Source organism: Eschrichtius robustus, chromosome 9 (genome assembly GCF_028021215.1).
Source record: "Eschrichtius robustus isolate mEscRob2 chromosome 9, mEscRob2.pri, whole genome shotgun sequence".
Classification (NCBI taxonomy): Eukaryota; Metazoa; Chordata; class Mammalia; order Artiodactyla; family Eschrichtiidae; genus Eschrichtius; species Eschrichtius robustus.
Window position 1 is genome coordinate 54,560,092 of NC_090832.1, and position 27,375 is coordinate 54,587,466.

The 27,375-nt window shown below is 43.0% G+C and overlaps 1 protein-coding gene across 1 annotated transcript in view; it reads left to right on the top strand.

Annotated features, from left to right (window-relative positions):
• The window catches only part of PREP (prolyl endopeptidase), a 137,521-nt gene that overhangs the window by 66,334 nt on the left and 43,812 nt on the right, over positions 1-27,375 (top strand). Inside the window, exons 8-10 of the mRNA XM_068551380.1 lie at positions 1,050-1,241; positions 5,182-5,379; positions 10,841-10,944. Of these exons, the coding sequence (XP_068407481.1) occupies positions 1,050-1,241; positions 5,182-5,379; positions 10,841-10,944 (494 nt within the window). The remainder of the gene's footprint in view (positions 1-1,049; positions 1,242-5,181; positions 5,380-10,840; positions 10,945-27,375) is intronic.

Sequence of the window (27,375 nt, forward strand, 5' to 3'; positions counted from 1 at the left end):
CAGGACCATGGAGACCGAAAGAAGGAATTTGGACTTTATTCAAAGAGCAGTGGGGAGGGCTTCCCTGGTGGCACAGTGGTTGAGAGTCTGCCTGCCAATGCAGGAGACACGGGTTCGAGCCCTGGTCCGGGAAGATCCCACATGCCGCGGAGCAACTAGGCCCGTGAGCCACAACGACTGAGCCTGCGCGTCTGGAGCCTGTGCTCCGCAACAAGAGAGGCCGCGATAGCGAGAGGCCCGCGCACCGCGATGAAGAGCGGCCCCCGCTCGCCACAACTAGAGAAAGCCCTCGCACAGAAACGAAGACCCAACACAGCCTAAATCAATAAATTAAAAAAAAAAAAAGAGCAGTGGGGACATTTCTAGGAAGGGTACCAACAGGGACCAATTTAGGATATTAAGACGTGGTGGTGGCTGGTACCGAGAAGAACAAGAGTGGCAGTGGGCAGAGCAGGTGGGAAGCTGATGCTGCAGACCAGGGTGTCCCAGCCACGTACTGACATCGGCGGCTAGCTGACTCTTTGTCCAAGGGGTATCCTGTGCCTTGAAGCAGCATCTCTGGCCTCTTCCCACTAGATGCCCGTAGCAGCCCTCCTCTCACTTTCCAAGTTGTAACAACCAAAAGGTCTGCAGACATTTCCAGAAGTCCGCTGGTGGGGGTGAGATCATCCCCCGTTGTGAGCCACTGCTCATAACCAGAGGGAAATAAAGACCTGGGGTGGAGTGATGGCAGTAGAGGTAGAAAGACATGCTCGGATTTGAGACCCTCTCAGGTAGAAGGGGATGTGCCGGATTATGCGGGGTAATGGGCTGAGAGAATTCTCCGCTCTCCTTCATTGCCAGGTTTTTCTGGAAAAACTTCCTTTGCGTTATTTGGAAACCTTAAAATTCACCCACATTCGTCCTCGCTCTTTCTCATGCCTGAGGTCTTCCAAATATTGTGTCTGCTTTGTGTTCCATAGACAGAAAAGATCCATTCCCCCTACTACATACAAACCACACCATTTCAAACCCTGGAGAGGTGACAGAGGTGCTTGGTCTCTCACCAGGAATCCTGAAGTGGGTGAAACTGATCGACAACTTCGAAGGGGAATATGACTATGTAACCAACGAGGGCACGGTGTTCACGTTCAAGACAAATCGCCATTCTCCCAACTACCGCCTGATCAACATTGACTTCACAGATCCCGAGGAGTCCAAGTGGAAGGTGCTTGTTCCTGAGCATGAGAAAGACGTCTTAGGTAAGAGTACATGCTGCTTGGAAGTTGTGCTTTTGTTTCTGGTAAGAATGTCAAGAAGTTGGTGCATCTCTCATTCTCTGGTGACCGGTTACAAGGTGAAGAACCTTCAACCTCTAATTGTGAAATGTCTCAATAGCGCAACCAGGTGTTTACTGTGTGACATCTTTGTAGTTAGTACAATACTGTGTGGGGTCTTCAAAAAATTGTGAAGGTGTGAATCCAGACCTTCAAAGGTAGTGCTTTTTTTTTTTTTTTTAAATATCGGCTGTCTTTGTGTAGTTATTGTCTGATAATAAGCACTAATGTTTAGTTTTTTTAAATCATTTGGATTCAGAATCCTTAGCTTTTAGCTTCTGAATAACCTTCGGCTGTTTATATTACACCTATTGTAGATCTTAGGGTGGATTTACAGTCCTCTTACCGGAAAAGAGAAGAGACTCTTGTCAGAGTTAATTGAAATACATTGCACTTGCTGCTGTGTGCAATGCGCTACAGTAACCTCTTGAGAGCCTCACTTCTTTATCTGTCATGTTTCAGAGTGCCTTTAAGTTCCCATTACTGATTTTCTTGGTGATTTTCCAAAAATGATATACTGCTTTATAAGTTACTTCTTGCCTGAAAGCTGGATTTGATTTAAAATGAGACTCTCTAATTTTGTTACACTTTTTGACACAAAAGGAGAGTCGAGTACGTTCAAGCCAGTGAAGAGTTTGCTTGTGGAGGTGAACTTCTGCTGATGGGTTGAATGGGGATAAAATCTAGGGCCATCCCCAAATGGGAAGGTGTAAGGTGTATATAATTAGGAAAATAATTCCTTTTGAGAGCTGCAGAGTGGCCCAGTGTCACATAAAGGAGTCCTGACATGGGTTTTTCAGTGAATTAAAGCACAAGTATTGGAGTCAGATCCAGGTGCACATCCTGGAAAAGTAAGGACCCCTTCCCCACTGGCTCAAGGCAGTGTGCTCTGTGCCTGCAGATATTTCAGCCTGGCCTTGCTTAGCGGGTAGAGCGGAAGGTGGGCAGATGATTATAGCTGAGTCTCTGAGTGCTTCCTGAGGGTGCTCCCCGCCGGGCCCTTGCTTGGGCAGTTCCCTTGGCCCTGGAGGAAGCACTGCTCTGGGTGTTTGTCTGGGATCCCCTTCACCCCTGGGCTTCTGGCTCATCCCTCCGCCCGCTTCTGTAAAGAGGTCTCCAACACCTCAGGCAGTTCTGTCAGACAGGACCCAAGGCAGCCCCATCCATGCTCTTTCCTACACAACCCCCATTTGCAGCCCCAGGGCAGCAGCCCGTCCCAGGCTCTTCCACAGTCCACACGTGCTTCTCAGCTTTGGATTAGGCACGGGTGCTCTGTCTCTCTCTGGCTGGGGTTTTCCCCAGCGGGGAGGGGGACTTACAGCATGACAGGGGCTCTTTCCAAGGAAATCGCTTCACCTGTCTCCTCAAAACCTTCCATTCACTCTCTGACTCTTGTATATTTGGATGAGGGACCCACGAGTCCTAGAACAGGTTTTCTGCCTTTTCCTTTAACACCTTCATGCGACTTTGGTAACCTGATGACTTCTGTCCAAACTGAGACAGAATGTCCCCCCCTAAGGGTGGTAAGAGCCAGCATTTAGTGAGTGCTTCCTAAGTGCCACAGGAGGGGCCCTCATGCCTGGTGGGTCCAAGGGAGACTTGGTGGCACACGTCGTCCTGAAGAGTGAGTGCCCTGGGTGTTTTTCAGGTTCGAGTCAGGTTGGAACAGTGATTCTCATGTAGGGTACCATCAGAGATGCAAATATTTCCCAAGGCATGTGAATTTTCTGCCTTTTAAAGCCCCCCTAAAGCAGTTTTAACTGTACCTTAAGGTGACATCCTATCTCACTTGCAGATCTAATGAAATGCAAATCAAGGTTATATTTTTATAACCTTTCCTCTAAAAGGTTATAAGTTCTTTAGACTGGAAAGGGGAAACCTTCCATATTCACAGAACTCATCAATTCAAAGAGAAGCACAGTTGAATTTGCAGTGTGTCATTAGCACAGAATGCCCTATTGAGAATAGAAACTAGAGGTGAGTCATAAAGTACAGCTGTAAAGTCAGAGCTTTTATTAACGACAGTCTACAAATCACCTTGTCCTTTTCTTATTCACTTTGTTTTAGAATTCTGATGTACTCGTAGTTAACACAGATTGATTATTTTTGGACAGAAATAATTTACTTCAGTTTTTTCCCCTTAACTTTCCTTAAAACATTAAAGCCACATGAAATATATTGCTTGATTGAAGCACTTAAAAAGTCGTATTGGGTGAGCAAATTACTTTCAGGTGTAAGCATTCTTCCTTATATCCTGACTTGAGGAGAAGTTCGCGGTAGCGATCTAAACCACCCGACGGGCCTGAGGCCCCTGGTGATCCTCAGAGCTGCCTCTGGCCGGAGTCTTGTTGATCACTGATAACGTTATATGCGTGAACCTCTAGTTTCTTGGGTTTAAAAATAAGCAGTGTGAAGAGCCCCTTGCCCTGCGTCCCACCATGAAACCCAAGAAAGGCTTTTCTTTTCCGCGCGCTAGAGCTGTTCCCTGCAGCCCTGTCCTTGCTTCCATTTACTAAAGCATCTCTCCCTCTGGATGGCCTGTCCTTAGCGCTGGCCCATCTCGTCCACAGCACTGCGGATTGTGCTTGGTGCCTGCCCCCCTGCTTTCTCCTTTCCTCCTCTGCTCACTCACCTCCACTCTCCCAGCTCCATCTCGGACGGTACCATCACTGAAGCTGCAGCCCTGGACACCGAGGGGCCTCGTGTCTCTGCCTCATTTTCTTCTCCCCACACTTGCCACGTCCTGGTGAGTCTTCCTGGGAGATGCCTTTTGTTTCTTTGCCCCCTTCTCCAGACTTTATCCCCAGCTTGATGTGGTGTTGTGCCCGGCTTCTTACAGGTGTGTGTTCGGGTCTCCCCTCCACCCGCTGTGCACCTCTGATGTTCTCTGGTCAGTCGTCGGATGCATACATCTGATGTCATCTTTATGTGTGTCACCCTTCTCTCCAACAGTAGCTCCTCAGTAATGGCTGAGTCAGAAAGGCCTAAACTCCCCCCTACCTCGCTCACCCAGTCCCCCATCAAACCACCACTACTGCCACCCCAACCCCCGAATGGAACAGCGGTTTTCTTCTTCTTGAAAATGGATCTCTGCCGCGTTCTTTCTCCCAGTCTCCCTCCCTCCCTTCCTTCCTGCTGTTGGTTCATTCATGTTCCTTTTCTCTCTCCTCATCCCCAGCTCTGGCCTTCATTCCTTGAGTCATGTTTTCCCACCTTCTCGTCCCCCAGAGAGCTGTCCTGTTCCCGACACCACCAGGCCCCCCGCCTTCACACCCTTGCCCCCCAGACATAATTCAGCATTTGCTCAAGGGCTCTCTCTTATTTTGGGTCCCAACCAACCACTCACTCACCCTTGTTTACAAGTTACTACTTGTATTTTTATGCGATTGTGTCTCAAGGACAGAAATGACCTCATCTTCTTGCTGGTCCGTCCAGCACCCTGCAGGATATCTGGCACAAACATGTACATTTACATTTAATACGGTTTTGTTGAGTAAACAATCCTGACAGATGTGGATCATGATTCGGGCTTTGTTGTTTTCCTTCTTATACCTCCTATAGCATGATATTGGACACAAAATAGGTAAGCAGGGTTATTTGTATTACACACGTTATCTAGATCATCAAAAGCTCCTGGCCCCAGGTGGAGAATATCTTGTTACCTCTGGAGATGACGGTGGCAGTGATTTATTAAAGGGATACGCTGAAAACATGATGCATGATTAACACCAATTATAAAATCACTTGCAAGTCTCACTGCCGCAGAGCACAGTGTAGAACTCAAGAACTATTGTTCGGTGAAATGAGTATGTTTTGGGCTAATTTTCAAAACTACATTATGCTTTATCTGTCGTTATCTTTTCAGAGTGGGTAGCTTGCGTCAGGTCCAACTTTTTGGTGTTATGCTACCTCCATAACGTAAAGAACATTCTGCAGCTTCACGACCTAGCCACCGGTGCTCTCCTCAAGACCTTCCCACTTGAGGTCGGCAGCGTCGTGGGGTACAGCGGTCAGAAGAAGGACACCGAAATCTTCTATCAGTTTACTTCCTTTTTATCTCCAGGTGAGAGTCTTTCCACCAACGTTGTCCGATTTAAAAGTCAGACTCACTTTTGGGTTTCTTTTGAGAAATAGAAATATAATGCTGTGTTATTGAAAATCACATATGCTGTATTACAGGCAAAATTACTTTGTGGGAATAAAACAGTAAAACAGACGCTCAGAACAAAGGGAAACATGAACACCTAAAACTGCACTTTCATTAACCTTATATCCTGAGTCTGTCTTCCAGGGACAGGACCATCTGTTGTTCTAGGTTGATTTGAAAAATTAGTATGAACAAGTATAACCTTAGAGTCAGCCTTTGGTCTACAAAACACACACAGTGCAAATAACTAAAAGTGTTAAAGAAAAATCTGTAGTCACATCTGACATTAATAAATTGTTTTAAAACTGAGAATAAATTCTGCTCTTGTTAAACTGGATTAAAATATAATTGTGAAAGTTTAGTCTTACATCATATGGGGGGGTGGAATTTGTTACTTGGTTCTAGTAGAAAAGGAAACACTTGTAAATTGCAATTTTATGGTATCAGTTAATTTTCCCCAAAGTAAACATAGCTCTCTGTATAACTTTTTTTTTTTTAAGTTGGTCACACTCATTTTGCTTGTTTTGGTTTTTTCCCCTTTCTCCACTTGGCTGCAGTGTTTCTGTTATAGCCGAAGCCGTAACACATATCCTGATTTGTCCCAGGAGCCTGGCTCAGTTGGCAGTTTGCAGTTGACTGGGTAGACCCTTTCCTGAAAGCAATCTGGCTGAAAAGATGTCTGCACTTTCCTTATTTGTTTTTTTGAGCTCCTTCATCGTCCTTTTTGTCCTGCCCGCTTTTGTTGCAATACTTTGGTCCTCAGCAAATAAAGCAGACGTAGGGGAGAGCCCAGCAGGTGCAGAAGTGGCTTGTTCTCCTCCTGGGGTTTGGCAGATGACAGTGATGCCTGATCCACTTTTTTTTTCGTGCCTCAGAGTCACAGAGTAGGCAGTCTTTAAGGAATCTTATCGTCGTGACAGGTTGCCATCAGGGTTATTAAAACCAAAAGAATGATGCTCTGTATGTAGGACTGATGGTACATCTGGAACACCTAGCAAGCTTTTCTTGCCCATGTGCCTTTCAGAGGATCTCACAGAGATGTGGAAACCATGCCCAGGGCCAGGAGTCTGGAACTGACAGGTCAAGAACCTCACATCAGGGTGTCTCGAGCCTCACCCCCTCCTCCCCTGGGGCTTGGGGGACAGTGGCAGCCAGTGCACAGGAACCAAGAGAAATAGCTTTCCTCCAGATAGCCATTCTCAACCACTGCCGTGGGATCCACACTTTATTCCCTCAACTTACACTGGTTCCAGAAAGTTTACTTTGGAAAACCTCACAGCCTTTAAACAGTGATAACGGATAAAGGGCAATGAGGAGAACAGAGGAGGGCTGACTTACCTGCTCTTCATAAAAGCCAGAGTCCCCAAAGGCCTGTAAACCACCTTCAGTGACCCCATGTGGCCACTTATTTCAGGAACAAGTTCATCATTACCCAGGGATGAAAGGGCTCATTGTCCCAGCGTAAAATGATGAGTTCTGTACCAAGCAGTGAAATACTATCCGTGACTGTGGCCGTGAAGTTTGGAAAGAGAAGTGCGTTGTTAGTTCTGTATGGAGAGGCAGCTCCTGAGCAAGCTGTAATTCGTCGCTGCAGTGCTTTGTTCTTCTCCTTCGTCTTTTCTTATTCATTTTGCCTCCTGCTTTTTCTTTTCTCTCCTTCATGTAATTTGATATCTAAAACCAGAGAACGGGGCTTCCAGACTCAGGCCTTCTTATCCAAATGTAAAAATGGCCATCGGATAATTAAACTAGATTCCTTGAAAGCAGGAATGGCAGTGTGTACATATCCACGCCCACATACGTGCATGTCCGCTCAAAGGCTGTCTGGCGCTGGTCTCTGAAGATTGGCTGTCCACTCCTGCAGTAAACAGCAGAGACACTAAATTATAAATAAAGCCCTGGGGCCAAAAATACCTGCAATGCCAGCTGCTGTGGACACGTGGTACGTCTGGCAGGTGAACACCAGCTGACTGTTTCCCATGGAGGTACACGGTGAAGACACGTCTTGAGCCAAGCCATTTGTACCTTGAGTCGCACTTGGAAGAAAAGCGGCAGCCAGGGCAGTTTGGAGCACGATGCACTTATTCCCTGTGGCTCAAACCACTTAGTGGGCGAGCCGACTGATTCTGTACTCATGAAACCTTGGAGGGTTGTCTAAGGCTCACTCCAGACTTGCGTTTGTTGTGATAATCCAGTATAGGCGTCCCGGTTGCATGGCTCTGAGAGACAGGGAGAAGAAATCAAAGAACCTTTCCCAGGCTCTTTGGGAAAGGCATAAAACTGTTTCAAGACTTTTATTTTTTTTAGAGCAGTTTTAGGTCCACGGCAAACCTGAAGGGCTGGTACAGAGATTTCCTGTGCACTCTCTGGCCCACACATGCACTGCCTTCGCCGTCATCAGCATCCCTGCTACAGGGTACATCCCCTGTGGCAACGGATGAACCTGCATGGGCACACATCATAGTTGCCCGAAGTCCGTGACTTACCTTAGGAGTCACTCTTGGTGCCGTACATTCTAAGTTTGGAGAAATGTATGATGACGTGTATCCATCACTATGATACCATGCAGAGTATTTTCAGTGCCCTTAAAAGCCTCTGTGCTCTGCCCTTTTCATCCCTTCCCCCTGCCAAGCCCCTGGCAACCGCTGATCTTTTCACTATCTCCATAGCTTTGCCTTTTCCAGAATTTCATGTAGTGGACTCATAGATTATGTAGCCTTTTCAGATTGGCTCCTTCAATTAGTAATATGAGTTTAAGGTTGTTCCGTGGCTTGATGGCTTATTTCCTTTTAGCACTGAGTAATATTCCATTGCTTGGTTGTCCCCCAGTTTATTTACACATTCACCTACTGAAGGACATCTTGGTTGCTTCCAACTTTTGGCAGTCATTAATAAAGCTGCTGTAAACATCTGTGTACAGGTTCTTGTGTGGACATGTTTTCGACTCCATTGGGTAAATAACCAAGGAGTGCAAACAATTTTTCAGAGACTTGTTTTAGTTTGTGTTTTTTTTTCTTTTAATAACCTTAAAACCCAACCTATAATCGGATGAAACAGTATCTACAGGGGTCATCTTCACAAAGTTCTTTTGCCTTCTTTTTGCATATCCGATTTTCCAGATTCCTCTGATGATTCTTTTGCAACCTCTAGGTTTGCCCCTTCCTCCTAACTCCCATTTCTTTCACCTCCTTACATTTGTTCAGATTATATATAGCAGGAATATTCGAACTGATCGTCCCTGCCTCTTCCTATTGCTAGAATAGCCTTGTTAAAACACTGTTTTCATCAGGAGACCCATCCTCTCAAGTCCAGACACCTCGTGTGGTCTTAAGGGAATTCCATAATTCAGTTCTCTTTTGCCCTTAAACTTTGAAATTATTCCCCAGAGATCACCTGACCAGTCCTCTCTGATTCATGATTCTAGGATGGTTTCTCCAGTCCCTTTCCTGCTCCTTGTACTTAAGCAAACCAATTCAGACAGGACACAAAGCATCATTAGACTATAGGAATTCATGTTACAGTGTGACTGACCCCGATGGATCTATAAATAGAAAGTATCCATCAAATATATTAAGTACCAGTACTTTTAGGTTTAACCCAGCCTCCCCCAAGGTGCCACTTCTGCCCCAAACAGAAGAATTAAAGTCAGGCACTTGGCACCCTTTCTCCCAAGAGTAGCCAGCCCGTGTCCTATACTTATTTCATTCTGCTGTTGGAGGCTTTGATGTCTCAATTTTTCTAGATAAACAGGCATTTAGAGTGTGTTTCCTACTCATTGTCTTTCTTTCACTGGGGTCACTGCCCCGGTAACTGGTCAGAGCTGGGAATCCTGGCTCCAGGGTCCTTTGTTGTTCATTGTAGTCCAGGTAACAGTGATGCCAGGGTGATGCCAGGGTGAGTCCAGTGCTCAAATGGCACATGCTTGTTCTGCAATCTCTTGTTGTCGTTGTTGTTCGGTCTGGAGTTTTTTTTTCAAGGATTCAGATGCTTTTTGTGTTTGGATGAAGTGGGGCAGGTACACTAATGAAGAAGCTCTTCAAAAATTAACATACGTGTGAAGATAGCAATTTGCCCTCAAGATTACGTTTATCTGGGCAAGTACAGTATTCAGTGTATCTGGTGATTTAGCATGTATGCCCAGAGTGTAGTCTGGAAGTATTTTATATATAAAGACATATTCCAACAAATACCCAACTATAACTTAAACTAAGAAAGACAGGACTTCGGTCATGTTACACATCTCCCCACTGTCAATGTTAATCATATTCCCTATTATAAACCTTAAAATAATTTGTAAGCATGAGAATTGAGATAACATTCATAGGGGTTAGCAGTGCTGTTGTTAAGGAATCTGAATGTATTACTTTTTGCCAGTGGGGGGCAGGGTGCTGTTTCTCAGCTGTTAGTGAAGTTCATACATACACAGAGGAGTTGAAAAGAAAGCAAGCTGCCATTTTAACACATGATCAATCAATTTGAATGTGCCCTGTGGGAGTACCACTTAGTTTCTGGTTTTCCAGCAAGTATCAGGATCTCTAAATTGATTTTTCATATACTTGACAGCATATGTTTAAAGTATTCTGTGGGAGGGCTCTTTCCACACCAGCCACTCCAGATGACTAATTCTGTTTCATAAACTATAGCAATGTTGTTGTTTTCAAACAGTAATGATTCGTCTTACTTATTGTTTCTTTGGTTTAGTTCTTGAATGTTAGAGTGTAGTAGCGTTAAATTAAGGAAATGGAATTTTAATTAGTGGTTAAAATAAGCTAAAATGTTGTGCTGTGTGTTCCTCAATCTGTGTTGTGCACAATTACTGGGATAATCAAAATTTTAAAGGCAACTCCAAAAGGCTACCCTAAAAGACTGTCTTTGGTCCTTGATTGCTATCCACATGTGTGTCCACAGATGGGTGGGTATCAGGTAGCAGGCGCCCCAGAGTTCCCATCAAGAGACCCCTGAATGGCTGTTGACTTTGGGCAAGTCATTTGAGTTTTCCATCTTAATCACTTCTCAGGTAAAATGGCCCTACATGAAGTTTCCCATCGTCTTTGACCTGTTCTCCTAAGTGACCTGGCGTGGGGAAGTCCTGTTAAGTTTCTGCAGTTAGGTTTAACTATTCTCGTAGTCATGGAATGCATTAGAATCTTCTCAAATGAATACCCAGGTGACTGTTGTAAAAAGGAAGGCCAGACATGATGGTGATGATGAAGTGTGAACTGGTGATGATGAAGTCAGGCACTCCACACGCCTGACCATTCTGGGCTCTCTTGCTGCAGTGACCTTACACGGCACTGCTGACTGTGCTTTGTGATCTTTGCCCCCCTTGTATCTAGTGAGTTTGTGGACTGAACTTAAGACTTCCACTTCCTTCTAGGTATCATTTATCACTGTGATCTGACCAAAGAGGAACTGGAGCCCAGAGTCTTCCGAGAGGTGACTGTGAAAGGAATCGATGCTTCCGATTACCAGACAGTCCAGGTATGGAGCATTTGATCCTGATAATGTGAGTCAGGAAAATCTGACTTTCAGGCCAGTCCATGCACACCCCGCTTTGTCAGGAGCCGTGGAGGTAATCCACAACAATACGGGCAGTAGATATTTGGGGAACTCCTGTGGTTTCTGGGCATTGAGCCAGGCGCGGTCCCTGCCCTCCTAGAGTTTAAAGGTTCTACTCCCGGAACTGCTACTCTTGACAGGAAGCCAGAGTGCCTTGTCTGGGTGATCAAGGCAACAGTTTGTCTGCTTGCTTGAAAGTGGGTTGTTTTCTGGCTCAGGTCTCGTGGTATCATAAATAACAACATAGATCCGCTCTACATAAAATACTCAAGTGCTAGGAGTCAGCCTTTTCAGTCTGAAATTCGTCTGTATGTCTGCCTGGCACAGGGTGAGCACGCCATAAAATATTAGAATGGATGAATTAACTGTTTCATTGTCATGGCACCACCAGTTCAGTCTCTGGTCACCATCCTTTCAGGTTAAGAATCTCCATTTTTGTTTTCTTAGCGCCCCAACCGTACTGAGTCTCCCAGAAGCCGAATCACTTACTAATGGATGATGCAGGATGACTCTGTTCCTTTGCAGTGAGAGCTCACCTGTCAGGCACCAGGTGCTTATCAGGGCTCTCCCACCAGGGGGCTGCACCACACAGACCACAGATTAACAATCAGACTGTTGTTGGCGAAGGAAAGTTAGAAAAAGGAGCACTGATGCCCCCGAGAATGTTTCTGTGAAACTAGGGCATCATTTTACTTTAGTGAATTGCCCTTCACCTGTCTAGGATTAGTCTAGACGATGGGCTAGATCTAGTTCAAAAATAAATAAAACCTTTTTTTATGAATTATGCTTTTTATTTATTTATTTTTGGTTTTCTTTTTTTAAACATATTTAATGGAGTATAATGGCTTTACACTGGTGTGTTAGTTTCTGCTTTATAACGTAGTGAATCAGCTATACATATACATACATCCCCATACCTCCTCCCTCTTTCGTTTCCTTCCCACCCTCCCTATCCCACCCCTCTAGGTGGTCACAAAGCACCAAGCTGATCTCCCTGTGCTATGCAGCTGCTTCCCACTAGCAATCTATTTTACATTTGGTAGTATATATAAGTCCGTGCCACTCTCTCACTTCGTCCCAGCTTACCCTTCCCCCTCCCCAGGTCCTCAAGTTCATTCTCTACGTCTGCGTCTTTATTCCTGTCCTGCCCCTAGGTTCTTCATAACCTTTTTTTTTTCTTAGATTCCGTATATATGTTACCACACGTTGTTTGTTTTTCTGTTTCTGACTTACTTCACTCTGTATGACAGACTCTACGTCCATCCACCTCACTACAAATAACTCAATTTCGTTTCTTTTTATGGCTGAGTAATATTCTATTGTATATATGTGCCACATCTTCTTTATCCATTCACCTGTCGATGGAGACTTAGGTTGCTTCCATGTCCTGGCTATTGTAAATAGAGCTGCAGTGAACATTGTGGTACATGACTCTTTTTGAATTATGGTTTTCTCAGGGTATATGCCCAGTAGTGGGATTGCTGGGTCGTATGGTAGTTCTATTTTTAGTTTATTAATGAACCTCCATACTGTTCTCCATAGTGGCTGTATCAATTTACATTCCCACCAACAGTGCAAGAGGGTTCCCTTTTCTCCACACCCTCTCCAGCATTTATTGTTTGTAGATTTTTTGATGATGGCCATTCTGAATGCTGTGAGGTGATACCTCACTGTAGTTTTGATTTGCATTTCTCTAATGATTAGTGATGTTGAGCATTCTTTCATGTGTTAGTTCGCAATCCGTATATCTTCTTTGGAGAAATGTCTATTTACGTATGCCCATTTTTGGATAGGGTTGTTTGTTTTTTTGATATTAAACTGCATGAGCTGCTTGTAAATTTTGGAGATTAATCCTTTGTCAGTTGCTTCATTTGCAAATACTTTCTCCCATTCTGAGGGTTGTCTTTTCGTCTTGTTTATGGTTTCCTTTGCTGTGCAAAAGCTTTTAAGTTTCATTAGGTCCCATTTATTTATTTTCGTTTTTATTTCCATTTCTCTAGGAGGTGGGTCAAAAAGGATCTTGCTGTGATTGATGTCATAGAGTGTTCTGCCTATGTTTTCCTCTAAGAGTTTGATAGTGTCTGGCCTTACATTTAGGTCTTTAATCCGTTTTGAGTTTATTTTTGTGTATGGTGTCAGGGAGTGTTCTAATTTCATTCTTTTACATGTAGCTGTCCAGTTTTCCCAGCACCACTTATTGAAGAGGTTGTCTTTTCTCCATTGAATATTCTTGCCTCCTTTATCAAAGATAAGGTGACCATATGTTTGTGGGTTTATCTCTGGGCTTTCTATCCTGTTCCGTTGATCTATATTTCTGTTTTTGTGCCAGTACCATACTGTCTTGATTACTGTAGCTTTGTAATATAGTCTGAAGTCCGGGAGCCTGATTCCTCCAGCTCCGTTTTTCTTTCTTAAGATTACTTTGGCTGTTCAGGGCCTTTTGTGTCTCCATACAAATTGTGAAATTTTTTGTTCTAGTTCTGTGAAAAATGCCAGTGATAGTTTGATAGGGATTGCATTGAATCTGTAGACTGCTTTGGGTAGTATAATCATTTTCACAGTGTTGATTCTTACAATCCAAGAACATGGTATATCTCTCCATCTGTTTGTATCATCTTTATTTTCTTTCATCAGTGTCTTATAGTTTTCTGCATACACATCTTTTGTCTCCTTAGGTAGGTTTATTCCTAGGTATTTTAGTCTTTTTGTTGCAGTGGTAAATGGGAGTGTTTCCTTAATTTCTCTTTCAGATTTTTCATCATTATTGTATAGGAATGCAAGGGATTTCTGTGCATTAATTTTGTATCCTGCTACTTTACCAAATTCATTGATTAGCTCTAGTAGTTTTCTGGTAGCATCTTTAGGATTATCTATGTATAGTATCATGTCATCTGCAAACAGTGACAACTTTACTTCTTTTCTGATTTGGATTCCTTTTATTTCTTTTTCTTCTCTGACTGCTGTGGCTAGAATTTCCAAACCTATGTTGAATAATAATGCTGAGAGTGGGTAACCTTGTCTTGTTCCTGATCTTAGTGGAAATGGTTTCAGAGTTTCACCATTGAGGACGATGTTGTCTGTGGGTTTGTCATCTATGGCCTTTATTATGTTGAGGGAAGTTCCCTCTATGCCTACTTTCTGAAGGGTTTTTATCATAAATGGGTGTTGAATTTTGTCGAAAGCTTTCTCTGCATCTATTGAGATGATCATATGGTTTTTCTCCTTCAGTTTGTTAATATGGTGTATCACATTGATTGATTTGCATATATTGAAGAATCCTTGCATTCCTGGTATAAATGCCACTTGATCATGGTGTATGGTCCTTTTAATGTGCTGTTGGATTCTGTTTGCTAGTATTTTGTTGAGGATTTTTGCATCTATGTTCATCAGTGATATTGGCCTGTACTTTTCTTTCTTTGTGACATCTTTTTCTGGTTTTGGTATCAGGGTGGTGGTGGCCTCGTACAATGAGTTTGGGAGTGTTCCTGCCTCTGCTATATTTTGGAAGAGTTTGAGAAGGATAGGTGTTAGCTCTTCTCTAAATGTTTGATAGAATTTGCCTGTGATCCAGCTGGTGCTGGCCTTTTGTTTGTTGGAAGATTTTTTTTTTTTTTTTTTTAAATTTATTTATTTATTTATTTATTTATGGCCGTGTTGGGTCTTCGTTTCTGTGCGAGGGCTTTCTCTAGTTGCGGCAAGCGGGGGCCACTCTTCATCGCGGTGCGCCGGCCTCTCACTATCGTGGCCTCTCTTGATGTGGAGCACAGGCTCCAGACGCACAGGCTCAGTAATTGTGGCTCACGGGCCTAGTTGCTCCGCGGCATGTGGGATCTTCCCAGACCAGGGCTTGAACCCGTGTCCCCTGCATTGGCAGGCAGATTCTCAATCACTGCGCCACCAGGGAAGCCCCGTGTTGGAAGATTTTTAATCACAGTCTCAATATCACTGCTTGTGATTGGTCTGTTTATATTTTCTATTTCTTCCTGGTTCAGTCTCAAAAGATTGTGCTTTTCTAAGAATTTGTCCATTTCTTCCAGGTTGTCCGTTTTATTGGCATAGAGTTGCTTGTAGTAATCTCTCATGATCCTTTGTATTTCTGCAGTGTCAGTTGTTACTTCTCCCTTTTCATTTCTAATTCTATTGATTTGAGTCTTCTCCCTTTTTTTCTTGATGAGTCTGGCTAATGGTTTATCAATGTTGTTTATTTTCTCAAAGAACCAGCTTTTAGTTTTATTGATCATTGCTATTGTTTCCTTCATTTCTTTTTCATTTATTTCTGATCTGATCTTTATGATTTCTTTCCTTCTTCTAACTTTGGGGTTATTTTGTTCTTCTTTCTCTAACTGCTCTAGGTGTAAGGTTAGGTTGTTTATTTGAGATATTTCTTGTTTCTTGAGGTAGGATTGTATTGCTATAAACTTCCCTCTTAGAACTGCTTTTGCTGCATCCCATAGGTTTTGGGTCATCGTGTTTTCATTGTCATTTGTTTCTAGGTATTTTTTGATTTCCTCTTTGATTTCTTCAGTGATCTCTTGGTTATTAAGTAGTGTGTTGTTTAGCCTCCATGTGTTTGTATTTTTTAGAGTTTTTTCCTGTAATTGATACCTAGTCTCATAGTGTTGTGATCAGAAAAGATACTTGATGTGATTTCAGTTTTCTTAAATTTACCAAGGCTTGATATGTGACCCAAGATATGATCTATCCTGGAGAATGTTCCATGAGCACATGAGAAAAAAGTGTATTCTGTTGTTTTTGGATGGAATGTCCTATAAATATCAATTAAGTCCATCTTTTTTAATGTGTCATTTAAAGCTTGTGTTTCCTTATTTATTTTCATTTTGGATGATCTGTCCATTGGTGAAAGTGGGGTGTTAAAGTCCCCTACTCTGATTGTGTTACTGTCAATTTCCCTTTTTATGTCTGTTAGCATTTGCCTTATGTATTGAGGTGCTCCTATGTTGGGTGCATAAATATTTACAATTGTTATATCTTCCTCTTGGATTGATCCCTTGATCATTATGTAGTGTCCTTCTTTTTCTCTTGTAATAGTCTTTGTTTTAAAGTCTATTTTGTGTGATATGAGAATTGGTACTCCAGCGTTCTTTTGATTTCCATTTGCATGGAATATCTTCTTCCATCCCCTCACTTTCAGTCTGTATGTGTCCCTAGGTCTGAAGTGGGTCTCTTGTAGACAACGTATGGGGTAGGTATGGGTCTTGTTTTTATATCCATTCAACCAGTCTATGTCTTTTGGTGTGAGCATTTAATCTATTTACATTTAAGGTAATTATTGATATGTATGTTCCTATTACCATTTTCTTAATCGTTTTGGGTTTGTTACTGTAGGTCTTTTCCTTCTCTTGTGTTTCCTGCCTAGAGAAGTTCCTTTAGCATTTGTTGTAAAGCTGGTTTGGTGGTGCTGAATTCTCTTAGCTGTTGCTTGTCTGTAAAGCTTTTAATTTCTCCGTTAAATCTGAATGAGATCCTTGCTGGGTAGAGTAATCTTGGTTGTAGTTTCTGCCCTTTCATCACTTTAAATATGTCCTGCCACTCCCTTCTGGCTTGCACAGTTTCTGCTGAAAGATCACCTGTTATCCTTATGGGGATTCCCTTGTATGTTATTTGTTGGTTTTCCCTTGTTGCTTTTAATATTTTTTCTTTGTATTTAATTTTTGATAGTTTGATTAATATGTGTCTTGGCATGTTTCTCCTTGGATTTATCCTGTACGGGACTCTGCGCTTCCTGGACTTGATTGACTATTTCATTACCCATGTTAGGCAAGTTTTCAGCTAAAGTCTCTTCAGATATTTTCTCAGTCCTTTTCTTTTTCTCTTCTTCTTCTGGGACCCCTATAATTTGAATGTTGGTGCATTTAATGTTGTCCCAGAAGTCTCTGAGACTTTCCTCAATTCTTTTCGTTCTTTTTTCTGTATTTTGCTCTGCAGTAGTTATTTCCACTATTTTATCTTCCAGGTCACTTATCCGTTCTTCTGCCTCAGTTATTCTGCTATTGATTCCTTCTAGAGAATTTTTAATTTCATTTATTGTGTTGTTCATCATTGTTTGTTTGTTCTTTAGTTCTTCTAGGTCCTTGTTAAACGTTTCTTGTATTTTCTCCATTCTGTTTCCAAGAATTTAGATCATCTTTACTATCATTACTGTGAATTCTTTTTCAGGTAGACTGCCTATTTCCTCTTCATTTGTTTGGCCTGCTGGGTTTTTACCTTGCTCCTTCATCTGCTGTGTGTTTCTCTGTCTTCTCCTTTTGCTTAACTTACTGTGTTTGGGGTCTCCTTTTCGCAGGCTGCAGGTTTGCAGTTCCTGTTGTTTTTGGCATCTTCCCCCAGTGGCTGAGGTTGGTTCAGTGGGTTGTGTAGGCTTCCTGGTGGAGGGGACTGGTGCCTGTGTTCTGGAGGATGAGGCTGGATCTTTTGTTTCTGGTGGGCAGGTCCACATCCGGTGGTGTGTTTTGGGGTGTCTGTGACATTATTATGATTTTAGGCAGCCTCTCTCCTAATGGGTGGGGTTGTGTTCCTGTCTTGCTATTTGTTTGGCATAGGGTGTCCAGCGCTGTAGCTTGCTGGTCGTTGAGTGGAGCTGGGTCTTAGCGTTGAGATGGAGATCTCTGGGAGAGTTTTCGCCGTTTGATATTACGTGGAGCCGGGAGGTCTCTGGTGGACCAATGTCTTGAACTCGGCTCTCCCACCTCAGAGGCACAGGCCTGAGACTCAGCCAGAGCACCAAGACCCTGGCAGCCACATGGCTCAGAAGAAAAGGGAGAAAAAAGAAAGATAGGAAAAAATAAAATAAAATAATGTTATTAAAATAAAAAGTAATTATTAAAAATAAAAAAAATTAAAAAGTACTAAAGAAAGAAAGAAGAGAGGAAGCAAACCAAAAAACAAATCCACCAATGATAACAAGCACTAAAAACTATACTAAAAAAAAAAAACAGAATCCTAGGACAAATGGTAAAAGCAAAGGTATACAGACAAAATCATACACAGAAGCATATACATACGCACTCACAAAACGAGAAAAGGGAAAAATATATATATATCGTTGCTCCCAAAGTCCACCTCCTCAGTTTGGGATGATTCGTTGTCTCTTCAGGTATTCCACAGATGCAGGTACATCAAGTTGATTGTGGACATTTAATCCGCTGCTCCTGAGGCTGCTGGGAGAGATTTCCCTTTCTCTTCTTCGTTTGCACAGCTCCTGGGGTTCGGCTTCGGATTGGCCCCACCTCTGTGTGTAGGTCGCCTGAGGGCGTCTGTTCCCACCCAGACAAGATGGGGTTAAAGGAGCAGCTGCTTCGGGGGCTCTGGCTCACTCAGGCCGGGGGGAGGGAGGGGTACAGAATGCGGGGCGAGCCTGCGGCGGCAGAGGCCAGCGTGACGTTGCAGCAGCCTGAGGCGTGTGTGCCGTGCGTTCTCCCGGGGAAGTTGTCCCCGGATCACGGGACCCTGGCAGTGGCGGGCTGCACAGGCTCCCAAGAGGGGAGGTGTGGATAGTGACCTGTGCTTGCACACAGGCTTCTTGGTGGCTGCAGTAGCAGCCTTAGCGTCTCATGCCCGTCTCTGGGGTCCACGCTGATCGCCGCAGCTCGCGCCCGTCTCTGGAGCTCGTTTAGGCGGTGCTCTGAATCCCCTCTCCTCGCGCACCCCGAAACAGTGGTCTCTTGCCTCTTAGGCAGGTCCAGGCTTTTTCCAGGTAAATAAAACTTTGTTTACAAAACCAATGGCAGACTGGATCTGGCCGCGGGCTGCAGTTTGCCAACCCCTCTTCTATATCAGAGGTCAACATACTGGCCTCCGGTTTTATTGGAGAGCAGCCACACCCGTTTGTTCACATGGTGTCTGTGGGTGCCTTAGTGCTTTAACTGTGCAGCAGAGACTGCCTGGCCCACAGAGGCTAAAGCACTTAGTATTTGGCCCTCTAAGACAAAGTTTTCTGCTCCTTAGTCTGTATAAATAGTATTTATAAAATCAGAGTGTTCTCAGTAGACATACAGGGGCTTTGTCTTGAAGCTCTGTCAGGCCTGAAATCTACATGTACTTCTTGGGTGACACTGGGTGAATCATTTAACTTTTCTGCCACAATTTTTTCAGCTGTAAAACAGAGTGCGTATTTTGCAGCATTCCTGTGGGATTGTATGAGATGATATATACAGGCATACCTTGTTTTATTGTGCTTCACTTTATAGCACTTTGCAGATACTGTGTTTTTTAACAGATTGAAGGTTTGTGGCAACCCTGTGTCGAGCAAATCTGTGTTGGTGCCATTTTTCCGACAGCATTTGTCCACTTCATGTCTCTGTGTCGTATTTTGGTAATTCTTGCAAAATTTCAAACTTTTTCATTTTTATTATTAAATTTGTTGTGATCTGTGATCAGTGATCTTTGATGTTACTATTGCGAAAAAGATTATGACTCACTGAAGGCTCAGGTGATGGTTAGCATTTTCCAGCAATAAAGTGTTTTTTAAGATATGTACATTGTTTTTTTAGACTTCATGCTGTTGCACACTGAATAGACTACAGTATAGCGCAAATGTAACTTTTCTTTGCACTGGGAAACCAGAAAATTCATGTGACTGGCTTTATTCTGATACTTGGTTTATTGTGGTGGTCTGGAACTGAACCTGCAATACCTCCAAGGTATGCCCATATTAAGTGTCTGGCACATAGAATATAATCAGTGTTAGAAGTAAATTCAGCAGACTTTTTGTTTTCCATAGCTATTTTGGCTTCTTTCATTTTCAGGGTGAGCCATTGCCTGTAGAGGTATCTTTTAGGGGCCAGTAGCCCCTGTCTGGTGCTTATATGGTTCGTTAATTCACCATAGTCCTGCATTAGACTTTTAAAATCACTCGTAGGCTGTCATTCTTTGCTGTTTTCCGTTTTCTCCACGTGTAAAAAATATGTCCCTATCAGCTGTAACATTTGGCCTTCTCAGGGACTACTTCTAGTTTTGCCTGGGCATTCTCAGACGTGTGTGTGTGTGTGTGTGTGTGTGTGTGTGTGTGTGTGTGTGTGTGTGTGTGTGTGTGTGTGTGTGTGTGTGTGTGTGTGTGTGTGTGTGTGTGTGTGTGTGTGTGTGTGTGTGTGTGTGTGTGTGTGTGATGCACGCCACTGCCTCTCCCATCAGTAATGCAAAGGACGCCCAGGCAGCAACCAGTGACTGTCCCTGCCTTCTGCCCTCAAGGGTACAGCCTTGGCTGCCCTAGGACTGGGCAGAGTTGCCCATGAGAGACAACCCCCATCCCACCCCCCATCTTCTTCTCATCTCTACTGTGCAGCCCCTCAGGTGTATATTTTCAGAAAACATTACTCTCATTTTTTTCTGCTTCCCACAGTTCCTGCCAAAGTGAGTAATTACCTTTGGAGTTTGGGGCAGGGAGGGGGACCTGTAATCATGACAGCTTCCAGGGAGGCAGCGTCTTCTAGGGAAGTGACTTTTATTTCTCAGTGAGGATGGTGGAGTTGTTCTTCCTATCAGGTAGCTGTTTTTTTCTGTTCTTCACAGATGATACACCAAGAAAGTAGTTACAACCTAATATGTATTGTTTTCATTTATAAATGAAAAGATAAAACTTTACAGTTGAGCACGTGCTTGTGTGGAGTAGAAATCCCTCAGCCGTGTGCATAGCAGCCTGAAATTTCCAGATTAAACTGGGGAGGAAGCGTGCTTGGGTGATGCCAGTTGCTATGCCGTTGGAAAACTCACTGAACTCTGTGTCTGGCTCTCCACTTCTCTGACGCTGAGCTACTGAAATGCTTACAACCTTTTATTTGTACTGCTGCAATAGGAGGAAAAAAAGATTAAAAGATTCATGGTAAATATTTAAGGAAATAGTAACTGAGTAACTGGACAGAACACATTGGTTTTACAGATCTTAAGGAGGTATGCCTGGGGGCAGAGTATAGCCTCTCTAGTATAATGGCAAGAGAAGATTTTAATCGGTTGATTATATACATCACACATATTGCACTGAGTTATTTAAATAGAATTCTTTCTTTGTGTAAAGGTGCCTTTGGAATGTACCGTGATGTCACAACACCGTCGACTTAAAATCCACTTTGCAGTGGTTTAGCTCAGGTGTACACAGCTGAGCTTTGACAGGAAATGTGAGCGTGACAGATGTGCTCACAATTTGATCAGGCTGTCAGTGGTGTTGCCAACAATGACCAAACTGTAAAAGCAGACCCGAGAGCGGGATTTGTGCATGAACGGCAAAATTCCTTATAGTATGTAATAGAAACCACAGCATTTTGGGGGGAAAAAAAAAATACTGTTTTTGTTTTCAGTTACTTCAGGGTAATGCTGCTTTTGATTTCGCTTGACTCTGGTGTTTATATTTATTCTGTAATTGATTTTAAAATAAAATCCCCTGGGCTAGTCGTCATTCCTTCTGACATTCTGTGAGGCACATTATCGTTTTGAAGCAAATACTGCAGCACAGATTACCCTGCATGGTTAGGCAGTGCAATTAATGGTGGTCACAGGCATGAACATCTACCTCGTGGTATAGCTGGTCAGGTGGACCAAGCCAAAGAGGGAAAAAGAGGAGGGTCGAAGAAACACATGGCTAAATAAGCCACAGAGGGCTGTTCTTTCATTCAGGACCCAGAGCTTCTTGAATGGTGGCGGGGTAGGGGGTGGGAGTGGTCTAGATTGCTGACGGACACAGTACAGAGCTACTGTCTGTGTAGTCTTTATCCAATCCTGGCTACAGCTGTGGGTAGAAAATTGATCTGTGTCGGAAATACAGTTTTGAAAATCTGATCCTAGAAAAACTGTTTCTCTTGCGATCTGGGGTACACATAAGAATTTAGTTTTGGATAGGTTTATCAAATCTGCAATTGACTGATCTTTTTCCTCCTTTTATTGTGAATGACATGACCACATAATATTGGTTAGAACATCTGTGCCCGTGTCTTTAAAAAGAAATTGAAATACTGAGCATTAGAAATTACATTAATAACACAGGTTTGGTGATAAGTGATTTACCTGAAAAATCTGTCTACATTTATAATCAGTAATATGTTTCATTTTAAACAGAAGCGAAGGAATAGAGAAATTTAGTCTGTCAACAAATATTTATGATGTGACATGCAATGCCAGGCGGTACTGTTTGAATACAGAGACGTTCCAGACAGAGGCACTGTCCCTGGGAAATTTATAGTCAGTCTGGAAAGTTGAGACACAGAGATCTGAAAGGTCAGACACCCCCAAGGATGTTATCCCAGTGATCAAGGGAAAGGTGAAAGCTTCCATCAGCACGGCCGTGTCCTGGTCAGGGTCGTGGAGGGAGTCTTCACAGGAGAGGTGGAAACTGGGCAGGGCTTTGAGGGATGGCTGCTTCCATAATTCCCAGGTCCTTACTGGGACTCCAGAAGAATTTTACCACAACCCTTCATTCAGAGACTGCCTCTGCCTTTTTGTAGCAGTATTTTCATAATTTCACAGGAAGTTCGAGAAGAAAGGAATCATGCCCTCAACATCCTATGCAGGTAGGGTTGCCTTTGGCAGCTGTCTTTTGCGGATGGAATAGTGTTTGCACTGTGGTTGAACGTGGCATGACAAAGGATGTAGTGTAGCAGAAATGCAGTTTTTGGTTTCTCATTGTCTCATTTCTGTTCAGCCAGCTGAGAGATTGGATTTTCTCCTCCCAAAATGAAAGACAAAATTTACAGACCTGAAAAAGAACAGTGTACTCTGAATCAACTCCCTTAACAACAGTTTCCACATTTTATAAAAGAATACATTAGAAGGAAGATTCAGTTTTATGGGGCGATAGCAAACCTAAGGCAATAGAGTACAGAAATAGTAAGAATTATAAGTATTTAACACAGATTTTAGTATCTTGATTCCTGTCCTCTTAAACTGAGGAATTTTACCTTCTGAGGTTTACCTGCGGTAATGCATGTGAGACATCAAGAACATCCCAAAGGCAGTCTGCATTGTAGCCGACCAGAAATGCTAAAATTAGATGATTCTTTGGGTTTACCAAGATGCCTTGGGGTAGAAGGAGTGGCATTTTTTTTCTTTAGGTTTTTTTCTAACCTTGGCGATATCTAATTTGTAGTTGCTAGTATACGGGCTTTGCCATTCAGAGAACATGTTCTCAGAACATTAATTGGTGTTTTAATACGCATTAACTTCTGTGCTGAGTGCATGGCATGTGCAATGTTTGACTCATCCACACCCTTGGTGAGCTGACTATTGAACTAACGGTAATGTTTTTCTGTAGCGCTGTGTTCTCACAGTTAGGAATAGGTCAGAAATCTTCAGAACATGTTAGTGAAGAGTGAATGGGGGAATGTTTTCAAAAAGAACGTTTTGAGAGGATACAGTGCTTGCATATGATTAGGAAATGGCCTTAACCTGAATCAGCTGTTCATGACGATTTTGTGCCTAAGCTTTCATGTTATTTTTTATAGTACGCTTCACAGTGACATATTCTTGCATAAACAGATTCCTGCCTTTCTTTAGAATTCTCTTTGTCGCCCAGCCATCCTAGCTTGATAGCATAATATTCATATTCAGAGGGCATATGTTTGTATCTGTTTCCTCTTTAGATAGCAGCTGTGTTAAAATAATTTGACTGTAAAAGATGAGAAGAAGAGTCTTGGTTTTCTTGCTATCTTATAACAGAGAAATAGGTTATGGGGCCCAAGTGCGTGGTTGGTGCAGTTTCCATACCATAAATAAATCCTCTTCCATATTTTGAAAAAGGACATTGCTTTGCAGCAACCTGAGAATATGTAACCCACTTAGAGTAAAAATCACAAGGTGGCCTTGAGAATTGAGCAACCAAATCCCCATAATGATAGGCCTGGGGAGATTCCTTGAGCCTCCTGCGGGGTTCCTTGTTGCAAGGTGGAAAACAGCTTGAGGCACTTAAATAGTGCCCACTTAAGTATATTCAGTTTTTGTTTAAATTTTTCCAAGAGCCATGGCTTTTGAAATCCATAAAAGCTGCGGGTTGCTGAGCTTTGCTAATACTGAGGTCAGTAGATTTCAGATTACTCACAGCTAACAACTAGCTCCAGCTCCTTGCTAGAAAACTATCCTGGGAAAAAGAAAGTTCTATTTCATTATCCTATAAAAACAAGTAGAAAGTCACTCCCCTCTTATTAGTACTGAGTCAGTAGTGTAGTTGTCATCTATGAATAGTATGTGCTAATGGTGCTTATCTTTTGCCATTTTAATAATTATTTCTGTTTTTAGAAATGCGTCTGAATCTCAAGGTGTGTTATTCAGATTAGATTAGATTTCTCCTGTGAGCAACAGGAGAAAAAGTCAAAAATAACCATGGCTTAAAGGAAAGTGATGTTTATTTTTCCCTCTCACTTAAAAGAAGTGCAGGGGAAATCAGTCCAGGAACAACTTGGTTTCTAAGGTGTAAGAAATCCAAGCTCCTTCTCTCTTGCTGCTTTATCCATACATGGCTTACGTTCCCGCCATCACTTCATGGTCCTAGAAGGCTGCAGGGGTTCCAGCCATTTTATATCCACTTTCCAGCCAGCATGAAGGCAGCAATAGGGAAGAAGAGGGAAGGGCGGATGTTTGCCCTGTTTGCCAGAGGTGACGTGTATTATGTCTGCTTTCACTTTATTGGCGAAAACGTACTCACGTGGCCACACTTGGCAGAAGGAGGTTTAGAGATGTAGTGCTGATGCCATGCACTCAGCACAGGAGTTAATGAGTATTAAAACACTAATTAATGTTCTGAGAACATGTTCTCTGAATGGCAAAACCCGTATACTAGCAACTACAAATTAGATGTAGTTTTATTCCCAGAAAAAATGTACCAGCTAAAAATTAGGGCCTTATTATCAAGGAAATGCGAATGGATATTGGCGGACAACTAGCAATCTGCCACACAAAGCAAAACAGGCCCTCAGCAAAAACTTGGTGGGGACCCTGAAACCAAGGAATCCAAACGCCACCTGGTGGCCAGGTTTCTAAATCTCGGTTTCCCATTGGAAAAACTAAGACTCCAAAAAAGTTGAATTTTCAAATATTATCATTGTGAACAGTAGAAGTCACACACTACAAAGATAGAAGCACCCTGTAAAGAGGCTCTCCTGTCCCAAGAAGAAAGACATTTAATATCGCCTCTAGGACATGAGTATTTGCTGTTCCTGAACACTTGTCCTGACTTTAGCAGAAGTGATGCAAGAGTATATGAGACTATCTGAGCATTAAAATCAAGATGAACTGAGAGGCTATCTCTGACATGATGAGGAGGCCAGGTAAGCAGTGTCCAGATGGCTCTCCAGGTGTTTTGTTCTGTGCTGGAGTCATCCTCCTGCCTGGGGTACCAACTCCCAACCACCCGCCCTGCCCTTTCCCTGCAGAGGATGTGGACACAGGCCATCCTCAAGAGCCTGCTTTTTGGAATGGAAGCATGGCACGAATCAGCCTTTGTGCAGGTGTTAGGTCCCGAATTTCATAGCCGCCTCTTGCTTTTTTCCAGATGGTATGTTTTTCCACTAATGGTTTTGGGCTGTGGACAAATTGCACATACATTAGGGTTCGCCTGTTTGAACCCTCTCATTTTAAAGATGAGGAAACTAAAGCTCAGTCTGCTCAGTGTTTTAACAAAGGTCACACCATCAATAATTGACAGAGCCAAGACTAGAACACAGAACTCCAGAGCTGTGCTAATCCTGTGCATTTTGTTATGAGGATAAGTTATTTGCTCTCTCTATCCTCGGTTGGGATTTGGTTTTCGTTTTTGTTTTTTCCACCTTTAAAATAAACAAATTAGCCTAAAAGCCTCTAAATCCCTAAGCTTCCTTACCTCTAAAAGTATGTTTCTACATCAGGTAAAGATCTAGTGAGTACTTTGTAGAATTTTATGGGACCTATTAAATAATAAAAATACTCTCTCTGTGAAAGGAGAGGCAAGAAGGGCCCATAAATTAATGACTTATAAATATTGTTATGATTTATTTAAATATTCACTTCCAGTCTCCTTGCTGCATTTTAATGGAGGTCCTCATTGCATTATCCATTTATTTATGTCATATATATTATACACATAAACATTTATACATTTATGTTTTAATGTATTAAAATATACAGAGGGGCTTTATTTAAGTCTTAAATGTTGGTCACCACGTGGCAACTTGAAACTCCATTTAAAGTATGTTCAGAAGTAAAATCTTAAGTATTTATGTTTTTGCTTTTGTCATCTTTGCTGGACTTCCCCCAAGATATTATTCAGGGGTTGGCAGTAATGCTAATTCTGGCACTCGGTTGCCTCTGATTCAAAATCAGAAGAATATTCACAGATTTATTTTGGAAACTCTAGCCCGAGATGTTTGCTTCTTATGCAGTGAGCCTGGAAAGCAACTTCAGTGCCCAGAGCAGGAGACCTGCTCTATGGCTTTTTCTTAGACAGGGGCATCCATTCCAGTGTCTGTCTGCAGATTTCTGCCTTCTTCATCGGTGAAGTTAGACAAAGAGTTAATAGAATCGGGAGGGTGTCTAGAAATCTGATAATTGTTCAGATTTCCTCTGCATTGAGAAGGCTCAGCAGGAGAGAGTTGGGGCTTATCTTTCTCCGGCTTTTCTGTGACAATATCACTCCTAGCCCCAGGGTGCATTTTATGTAGGTTGCCAGCTAGACAAGTGTTCTTTGGCTTCCTGCTCTGCTCGACCTTTAGGGCAAAAGGAGAGAAGAGACCATAGTGTGGGCTCTTTACCTGCCACACAGTTTCCTCCCTGCCTTCTGCCTTTTCCTGGAGCTGCACGGATGGTCAGTGGTTGGTGGCAGGATTACCAAGCCCTGTGGATAGTCCGTTACCTCCCTGGAGGAAAAGCCATTTCTGGCCTACCACTGGTCTGTGAAGAAGGGAGGAAATTTTTCCCTAAGTATAATCTTTTGATGTGGATCAAGTGTGCCCTGACATGGGTTTAGTGAAGCAGACTTGATCCTTCACTGTGCACTCCCAATGCTGACTCAGTGTAAGGAGTAGATTAGAAATGTTGTAACAATGATAAGCGTGATGGTGCAGTGTTGCGAAGTGGAAGGCATCACGAGGGTATTAAGCAGGGACACACGCAGGCTCCTGGTCATTGTCAGTGTCAAGTGTGAGCTCCTCTACCAACTCTTGGTGCCATCCTTCATCCAGCCCACAAAGGTACCGCCTCCCCACCCTGAGTCCCCACCCCAAACACTGCACACCACCCAGGCTCAGCTCCTAAACAACCCTTGACCACCATTCCCAGACCCGCCTCTGCCTGGCTCTCCTTCCTCTGTGCACCATGCTGGCACTGCTTGTCTTCTTTACTTCATTCTCTGAAGCGCTACACATCTTTCAGTATTCAGCCAAG